Source organism: Emys orbicularis, chromosome 12 (genome assembly GCF_028017835.1).
Source record: "Emys orbicularis isolate rEmyOrb1 chromosome 12, rEmyOrb1.hap1, whole genome shotgun sequence".
NCBI lineage: Eukaryota > Metazoa > Chordata > Testudines > Emydidae > Emys > Emys orbicularis.
The window spans coordinates 12,911,097-12,920,875 of record NC_088694.1 but is presented as its reverse complement, the minus strand read 5'-3'; the positions used below and the strand labels follow the sequence as shown (position 1 = coordinate 12,920,875).

The following is a 9,779-nucleotide window of genomic DNA, read 5'->3' as shown; positions in this document are numbered from 1 at the left end:
TGAACAAATAACATATTGATAAATATATGTTTAATTTATCAATATACCATTGCAAAAATTATGTTGTGCCTAAGTCCTTAACAACTCTCTCACAGACTTAATTGGGCAGGCCAGGAGATGGGGTACTTGGTTTAGGTATCTCTTTCCAGTTATTTGATGCAAGAAAAGGGAGCGAGAACAGGAACAAGTAGTGATGAGGCTAATTCTATCAATTCAGACTAATAGCTGAACCAGTTGTTTGTTCATTTCCCCATATTTTCCTAGCTGTGTTTTCTGAAAGCATTTTAATTTTAGAACCTTCTTATCAAAACAAAAAACAAAACCAAACAGAAACAAATTCTGCTTTGAATCAGTTTAAACGATGGTATCAATTAAGTAGGTTTTGTAACTCTGAGCTATAGCTTGCTGAAGAGCACCTAAGAAACAACCACAAAGAAGTCTAATATAGTATACACCTCTACCTCGATATAACGCTGTCCTCGGGAGCCAAAAAATCTTACTGTGTTATAGGTGAAACCGCGGAATATTGAACTTGCTTTGATCCACCGGAGTGCACAGCCCCCCCCCCCCCCCCCCGGAGCACTGCTTTACCGTGTTATATCCGAATTCGTGTTATATCGGATTGCATTATATCGGGGTAGAGGTGTATGTATAAATCCAGGGCAGAAGTAGGTCCTTTGATGGGGAAGTTTCAGTAATATTTTCTCTTGAAAGAAACTGAACACCAACATAACTATTACTATTTGTTATTCCTATCAACAAAGAAAGAATGGAAAAGGATACATGTTAAGGGGGGATTTTCAAATATAAAATGGGCAAGTAATTTTACTGCACAAAATCCAACAGTAATCATTGGAGGGGTTTTAAAGGAAAATTTCATTGCACTATAAACAGTATTGCAAGCATCACATTCAGGTACAAGAAGAGTAAATTACTAAAAAACACAAGGGTCTTAATATAATGAAAATGGTTTATTAAAGAGACTGGCCCAGGATTTGGTAGAAGGATATAGTACCTTTTACTTATAGGCTGCTTGTTTAAATTCAACCTTTCTGTTGCCTCTTTCAGTGGCCTACGTGAAATCTAGTCTTAGTCTAGTTCTCAGTCGGAGGGTGTCCACATGATGACTGTCATCCTTTTAGAGTCTCAGCACTAAGGACATGGTCTGAATGGACCTTGAAATTTACTGAATGGACGCACGAGGCATCGCAGTAAACCACAATCCTGCAATCTTAACTTTCGAAAAATTCCCACAGTCAATGGGAATTTTGCCAGAGTAAGGGCAGCAAAATTTGACCTTTTTTTGTGTGTGAAGGTGAAGGAGCTGGAGGAGGTAAAATGAAGTGCATGAGAAGTGTGTATGTGAGAGAGACAGACAGGGAGAGAGAGCGACATCACTATTGCTGCTTTGCTTTCACACTGACATAAATCAAGGTCAAAGGTACACAAAAGAGAGACCCTAAAGACAGTCTGTTCTCAGAGGCTGGCCAATGAAATCTGAAAAAGGTTCAGAAAAGGGCTCATTTCATTCATGCCTGCCAGTGCATGAGTCCATTCTGTTGACCTATTCTCATGTCCCCAGGCCCAGGTGTTTGTCCCTGTGTGCCAGGACCCGTCTTTGTGTGTTATCCCTGTGTGCAAATATGCCAATGTCCATCCCCATGTGCCCATGCCATCCTTGTGTGCCTACATGCCAGTGCCCAGTCCTCTGTGTTTTGTGCCTGTGCTGTCCCTGTGTGCCGACATGCTAGTGTCTGGCCCTTATACCTGTGCCATCTCAGCTTCCCAATATGTCAGTGCCCACCCCTATGTGCCTGTGCTGTCGTGGTGTGCCTCTATGCCAATGTCCATCCCCATATACCCGAGGGTTGCCACCTCTGAGGTACAAAAACCCACGACATCCAGGATGGTCCTGACCCCCATAAAAACTGGACAGCTGGCAGTTCATACTGAGGACCCTTACAGATTTCCCAGGACAGCTACCTCAAAAAAGGGATGATCTTGGGAAAACCTGGGAGGTGGCAACCCTAAGGTGCCCATGCTGTCCCTGTGTGCCTTCATGCCAGTGCCCATCCCCATATGTTTGTGCTATTCTAGTGTGCCTATATATCAGTTCCCGTCCCTGTGTCTAAGTGACCATCCCCATGTGCTTGTACGTCAGTGCCCATCCCCATGACCCAGGGCCCATCTCCATGCGCCTATATATCAGTGCCCACCCCCATCTGTCAGTGCCCACACGGGTTGCCAATTTTGGTTGAGTGTATTCCTGGAGGATTCATCACATGACATAATCTGTAATTAAAGATTAATCTTGAATTCCTGGAGACTCCCGGACAATCCTGGAGGGTTGGCAACCCTAGTGCCCATCCCCATGTATCTGTATGTTAGTACCCATCCCTGTGTGTCAGTGCCTATCCCCATGTACCCCTGTATATCAGTGTTCATCCCCATGTGCCAAAGCCAATCCCCATGTGGCTGTGTGTCAGTGCCATTGCTGTGTGCCAGGGCCCAACCCCCGGTGCCTGTGCGTGCAGGTTTGGGGTGACATGTGGGGGCCCTGTAGTGCTCTGTGATACAGTGCGTATTTCCCAGGGCCCTAGTGTGGGAGCAGGATGGGCCCTCCCACCAGCCGCTGAATCCATACAGGGACGGACACTGAGCTCACGGCCACAGCCTCAACCTCCTCCCCTTCCCCCACCCCTCGGGTGACTGGTTGCTAGGGGACCTTAGCAACCCGAGTCCCTGGTGCGTCATCCTCGTGCGCCGGAAGCACTCTTCATCTTACCGGAAGTACGTTTGTTGTGGGAGAGGGGACGACGCGGAAGTGCAGATTGGAAGGGAACGATGGGTTGCGACGGGGGGACCATCCCCAAGAGGCACGAATTAGTGAAAGGGCCTCGTAAGGTCGAGAAGGTAGGAGTGTGCTCCAGGGAGCCATGGCTGGGGGCGGCTGGCCCGGTCCGTGGGGGTACGGGGATTGGAGCCACCCCCGGGAGTGTGGAAAGCCTGGTCAGTGAGGGGGAGCTGGGCCTGCAGTCGAGGTTTGAACAGGAAGCCAGGGGATTCCCCCAGTAAAACAGCTGGAGATCCCCGCTGTAAGCCTGTTAGTGACTCTTAGAGAAATAGTCCTGAGTCTCGGAGCTGGCGATTGCAAACCCCTCTGGAATCTCTCTCTCCCCCTTGCAGACCCCCGGGGGGAAATGTGAGGCTGCAGCGTGTTTTTCCAGGTGGAGGTTGTTCTTTATCTGACACTGACCGAGCGCGGCAGCTTTTTGTGACGGCTTGTTATGGGAATGAAGCTAAACTTCATGCCAGTAAAACGGGCAGAGTGCGCCACTTATTGCACAGCATGGCACTCACCTGCTGTTCACTGCTACATGGTAGTGATAGCCAGCAGTTCAGGAAGATTCAAAAGGGGTTGTGTGTTTCTATGGGTGCATTCTTGGATGCTAGCTATGGTTACATTATGCACTTTTTGTCCAATCGGATGTAAGCCCCCGTGTTTCTGGGGATAAGCCAACCCACTAGCTGCATGGAGTTAGGAAGAAACTTCCCCTATGGGCAGTTATTCCTCTGAAGACATCCAGTATTGGCTACTCCTGGAGACAGAATAATGGACAAGATGGATCAATGATCTGATTCAGTATGGCAATGTCTGTATTACACTATGGCACTCAAGGCATTCTGACAGCTAGTTAGATCTCTTCTATTTTTTTTTAATGTATCAAGCATGTACAATGTTCTCAATGATTTTATCTGCTCTTGCCTTGAGGGGCAGATCAGAATCAGTGTGAATGGAAAAAGCTGCAGGACCTCATGGCCATCCCCATGAGTGTACACAAACATGGCAAACATTTTGCCATGTATAAAGCACCAAGCAGCTGTTTTAAATCCATCCATATTCTCTTCCTATTTCTCTTGTGGCCCACTATGTGCTCAGCTGAAGTAGTAGTTCACATTTACAGGTTGTAGGCTCAGGCAACAGCCTACCAGCCCAAACTTTGCTTTTCTGCTCTCGTTTCACTTGCCTTAGCATTGGGTCATACCGACAGGCAGCCACAGCCTTAGGGGAGAAGAGGAACAGGTGGAAAGAGACAAGTGAGCAGAAAAACTTGTAACAGATGAGTGAGGGAAGAGAGAGGAGGGGGGAAAGACAGAGGAATAGAGAACAGATGATAATAGACAAAATATAAGGAACAACATTGTCCTTTTTCAATCCATCCCAAGGAAGGGGCTCCAACAAAAAGGTTGGGAACCACTAGAACAGTGGTTTTCAACTTTTTTTTTTCCATTTTCAGACCCCTCAAAAAATCCAAATGGAGGCACGGACCCCTTTGGAAGTCTTAGACATAGTCTGTGGACCCAAGGTTAAAAACTGCTGTTCTATGATAATGACAACTTTTTGCAGACCCCTTAGACATAGTCTTCAGACTTCCAGCAGTCCGCAGACCACAGGTTGAAAACCATAGCACTAGAAGACACTCCCTCTGCTGTCCCTCTCCTCCCCCCCCCCCTCCACCTCCACCTTCCTAGTTGAGTTTATAATCTAATGCAGTGGTAACACATGCAGTTAAGACATTTGTCTGACAGGAGTCCTATTGAAATCAGTGGGGCTACTTGCATGAGTAAAGGTTAGCAGGATTGGGCTCCAAGTCAGACATAGGCAAAACACTTGTTTCCCATAACACTAAATCAAGGTCTACCCTAGCAAATGTGCAGAATCTTCACTGAAAGTTTTGAAAAAGCATTTTATCAGGTGAATTTGAGCCTAGAGGGTGGTTGTTTGTCATTTTGTAGGGTGTGGGTGCTGGTTTCAAATGTAAAGGTTTGAATGATAAATCTGCCAGTGGGAAAAATCCATCTGAAATGAATGATAAACCAGTGTTTTTTCCTCCTTCAGGTTGACAAAAATGCAGAATTAGTGGCACAGTGGTACTACTGCACACTGAGTCAAGAAGAACTAAGGAGACCAATTGTAGCCTGTGAGCTGGGCAGGTATGATTGTTTATTCTTTAGCTTTCTTGATAAAAATACTAATTTTTGAATAAATGTAGTTTATGAAAGTCAGAATTTTGACTACAAATTTTATGTTGTAGGCTGTATAACAAAGATGCTATCATTGAATTTTTACTGGATAAGTCATCTGATAAATCCCTTGTGCAGGCTGCATCATATATCAGGAGCATTAAGGTAAGTGGATGCCAAAATTTAAATCTGATTCTAAAAATTCTTAATTTTTCAAGTACTGTTCTGGCACTCTTTCCAGTTCAAAATGGAAAGTTTAGCAAATAATTTTGTAAATTCTTATATAGCATGTAAATTTAGCATCTCATTTCTAGGCAGTCTGATACTTTGGTAGCAGTTGTGTTGGCTTACAATATCGGAGACACTGCTGCTATACTGCAGGCTATCTGTCTTTTTATGATATATTGTATGGGAGGGGAACACATACTTTTAACTAATGGTGACAATCTCAAATTGCTAGGCAGCCAAAGTCTGTACCCAGTCTGTATAAAATGGAGCAGATTTCAGTCACTTTCTTCTATACTGTGAGGATGCAACCTGTGGAAACTACTACACCCAGTTGCTGTACTCCATCTTGATCCAAACAGGCATTTGTCCTGTCCTGAAGTGGAGTATTGCATGCTGTACCGTGTTGTCTTCGTAAGCTGCACTTCTTCATTAAACATGAGAGTTGTCCATGTCACCTCATAGAATTTAGAGCTGCATTTGGATCACCCTTTGCTCTGTGAATAGCTCATGATTAAGGCTGTGGGATTGTCACGGAGCTGCCTGTCCATGCCTCCGCCTAAGAGCTGAGCAAGGGGGATGTCGCTGCTTCCGGGGAGCCCCCCAAGTAAGCGCCACCCAGAGCCCACCTCACCCCGTCCCGTGCCCCAGCCCCCTTCTCCCTCCCACACCCAAACTCTGCTGCTGCGGTGGGGAGAGGCGCAGAGCCAGGTAGGGTGCCAGCCGGCCTCGCCAAAATTTCCCGCACCAGCGGGATCCCGGGCCGCACGCCGCTGCCCTCCCCCCTGCCCACACCATCTGGGCCACCCTCCCCCAGCACCCGCGGGGCCTCCAGGCAGACCCCCAAGTTGTAGTCATGGGCATTTTTAGTAAAAGTCATGGACAGGTCACGGGCCGTGAATTTTTGTTTACTGCCTGTGACTTTTACTAAAAATACTTGTGACTAAAACATAGCCTTACTCATGATACCTTGCATGTCACTATTTAATAGCCAAGCCCATACCACTCCTGTAACACAGGTGGTATTATCACCTTTTAAACAGTGGGTAAAGAGAGGCACAGTGAGGCTAAACTGGGAAAGAGGCTAGTTGATATTGAGCCAATATGGCCACTTTGTAAATATTTATTTTTAAATCTTTATACTGTATTGCAGAATTAGGACACTGTTAGAACACGTGTTAGAACACTGCCAGTCAGGAATAGAATCCTGAGTCTCCCATGCCAGATATGTCACAAACATTTTGCAGGTGTAAAATTTCAGAGCTGCTGTATGGCTGAACTTATAAAAACTTTACAGTGTCTGTGACACTAAAATGTCATTGTCATTATAAATGTCATTGAAGGCTCTAATATAAAATAGAATCATAGAAATGAAGGACTGTAAGGGACCTTGTGAAGTCATCAAGTTCAGGCCCCTGTGCTGAGGCAAAACCAGGCGAACCTGGACCATCCCTGACAGGTGTTTGTCCAAACCGTTCTTAACAATTTCCAGTGATGGGTATTCCGCAACCTACCTGGGAAGCCTATTCCAGGATTTAACTACCTTTATAGTTAGAAAGATTTTCCTAATATCTAATCTAAATCTCCCTTGCTACAGATTAAGCCCATTATTTCTTGCCCCACGTTCAGTGGGCATGGAGAACTACTGATCACAGTTCTCTTTATATACAGCCATAACATATGAAAAACTGTTATCCGGTCCCCCCCTCAGTTATCTTTTCTCAAGACTAAACATGCCCAGTTTTTTTTAACCTTTCCTCATATCAGATTTTCCTAACCTTTGCATTTTTGTTGCTCTCCTCTGGACTCTCTTCGGTTTGTCCATATCTTTCCTAAAGTATGGTGCCCAGAATTGGACACAGTACTTCAGTTGAGGCCTCACCAGTGCTGAGTAGAGTGGGACAATTACCTCCTGTGTTTTATAGATGACACACCTGTTAATATACCTCAGAATATTAGTCTTTTATGCAACTGCATCACATTGTTGACTCATTCAATTTGTGCTCCACTATAACCCCAGATCCTTTTCAGCAGTACTACACCCTCGCCAATTATTCTCCATTTTGTAGTTGTGCAGTTGATTTTTCCTTTCTAACTGTAGTACTTTGCACTTGTCTTTGTTGAATTTCATCATTTCTTCATATAATAAGCCTGTAACAGGTTGTGCTCACCACCGCGGTGCCTCCTGCTGGTCGCTCCAGGAATTAGCTCTGTCCTAGCCGTGGAGCGCCCTCTGCGGGTGGTGTCCTACCCATTGCCTGCTGTGCTGTCTGGGACCCGCATTGCTCCCTGGCTTGCGGCATCCTCTTCTGGATACAGTCCTTTGGCTGTGCCCCTGCTCTGTTTTCCCCCCTTCTGGGGGTATCAGCAGTCCTCAGTCTGCACCTGCCGCCCCAAAGTCTAGTCCCTTGCCTCAGGCACTGTCCTTTGGCTATGCTCCTTCATGGCAAGGTGCGGTGTAAGAGGGGAGGGGAGGACCCAGGCCTTCCCACTACAGAACTCTCTAGCGGTAGTCTCCCACTGCCCTCCTTCAATCCCCTCTTTTCCCTGTGTACTCTGGGCCACTTCCCCTTGGTCCTTATACCTTCTTGGCCCTTTTCGTCAGGGGCCGCCGCCTGGCATGTAACAGGCCGGAGCTCTCGCTCTGCTCCCCTGAGCCTGCCCAGCACTGCTCTCGCCTAGGTGCTCTGTCTACAGGGAGCTAGTCCTTCTCCCTTGCTTGTCAGGAAGGGACTGCTGCCTCTGCTTTGCAGCCTTTATGTAGGGCCCAGCCTGGCCCTTATTGGCTGCCTTTCTGCCCTTCTCTGATTGGCCGGGTTCTGCACAGGCTCCCTCCAGCCTGCTTTCACCCCCCTCTGCCAAAGTGGGGCAACTGCCCCACTACAAAGCCATAAAGGAAAATGTATCTTCAGGAACATCACCACTTCAACATGTCTCAAGCATCATTAGAACACAACTTAAAAACTTAGTTTTGTCTCTTCCAGAATGTAACAGAGCTGAACCTTGCAGATAATCCAGCTTGGAAAGGTGATAAAGGGAACACAAAAGGTGATAAATATGACGACATCCAGTGTGCACGCTTTATTTGCCCTGTGGTGGGCTTGGAAATGAATGGAAGGCATCGGTTAGTATCATACATGTAACTTTAACTGGACTTTACTTAGAACTGTGTAAATTAATATTGTAGAAACTGTTAAAATATTGGGAGGGCAGATCCTGAGCAGCTGTAAATTGTCATAACTCCATTAGGGGGCTCTAATCCCTCTCCCTCTGAAAGTCTACTGCAAAACTCCTATTAACTTCAGTGGTGCGGGGTGAGCCCCAGGGAGTTCTCCTGTTGTGACACATTATTTTGGAGGAATGTAATAGTGGCAGATCTGTGAAATTAGAGTGGAAGTCTACCAAATTATGTTCAAGATCTCCTCACCCATTTTCTTTATGATGATGATTGACCTAATATTCCGCCTCTCAAAATAATTACCCCAGGCAAGAAAAATGTTCTTCTTTATTGCCTATTCATTCCAAGAATCCATTTTAAATTGTACTATATTCAGTAACTAACAGTCAGGCAGGTGAATGCCTAATTGCTCATTTATCGGTTCATGAATGCTTTCTTTTTAATGTCAGCAAATATTTCAGGATGGAGGAGGGGATGACTCTTACTTAATGGTACTTTGAAGCTTTTTTTTTTTTGCCATATCGGGTTGTTGGAAAGGAAGCTCTTTCCCAAAGCATATAAACCTTATACAGAATCATTAACAGATCCGTCTCTCACTTTTTTCTCTTTCCCTTTCTGAATATCTCAAAGACAATGTTAAGAATATAGCTCCCATTGGCAATACTGCTCATTTAGTAGTTAGCAGAAAATTTGTTATGTTATTTATTTATGCACAGTAACATGGTTATTTTGGATTGTATAAAAGTAAGAATTATGTTTGTCTTAACTTCAAAAATTTTTATATTGAACACTGGAAAACTGAATTATGGTAGGAATCATAAAATTAGCTAAACCGCTCTAAGACTCTACATTTTACTTAAGTTCATATTTTTAAAAATGGCCATTATGTTTAATCCACTTCTCAAATTAATTTTCAAATCAAATGCTTTGAGAATTACTATGAATAGCCCCAACATTATTATTTATTTACTATTGGTGTTACTGTAGTGCCTTCGAGCCTTACTAATGGACCAGGGCCTCATTGTGTTAGGCGCTGTACAGTCACACAAGAACAACAACAACAAAAGACAATCCCTGCCCTAAGGATCTTACAATCTATAAATCAAGAGACAATAAAGCGATGCAGATTGGGGAGTACAAGGAAACAGTGAGAGCATATTGGTCAGCATGATAGACTGTGGTCTCAGCAGCCTAACCATTACCAGCTTTTTGTTGTAAGCATCATAGAAATGTAGGGCTGGAATGGACATCAGAGGTCATCTAGTGCAGCCCCCTATGCTGAGGCAGGATTAAGTATACTTAAACCCTCCCTGACAGACACACAGAATCTTAGAATCATAGAAATGTAGGG

The 9,779-nt window shown here is 45.0% G+C and overlaps 1 protein-coding gene across 2 annotated transcripts in view; it reads left to right on the top strand.

Annotated features, from left to right (window-relative positions):
- Positions 1-2,789: 2,789 nt before the first annotated feature.
- Positions 2,790-9,779, top strand: part of RTF2 (replication termination factor 2) — a 56,903-nt gene continuing 49,913 nt past the window's right edge. For both annotated transcript variants that reach the window (XM_065414282.1, XM_065414281.1), the window contains exons 1-4: positions 2,790-2,913; positions 4,901-4,995; positions 5,097-5,190; positions 8,235-8,374. In XM_065414282.1, the coding sequence (XP_065270354.1) occupies positions 2,845-2,913; positions 4,901-4,995; positions 5,097-5,190; positions 8,235-8,374 (398 nt within the window). In that variant the 5' untranslated portion in view covers positions 2,790-2,844. The remainder of the gene's footprint in view (positions 2,914-4,900; positions 4,996-5,096; positions 5,191-8,234; positions 8,375-9,779) is intronic.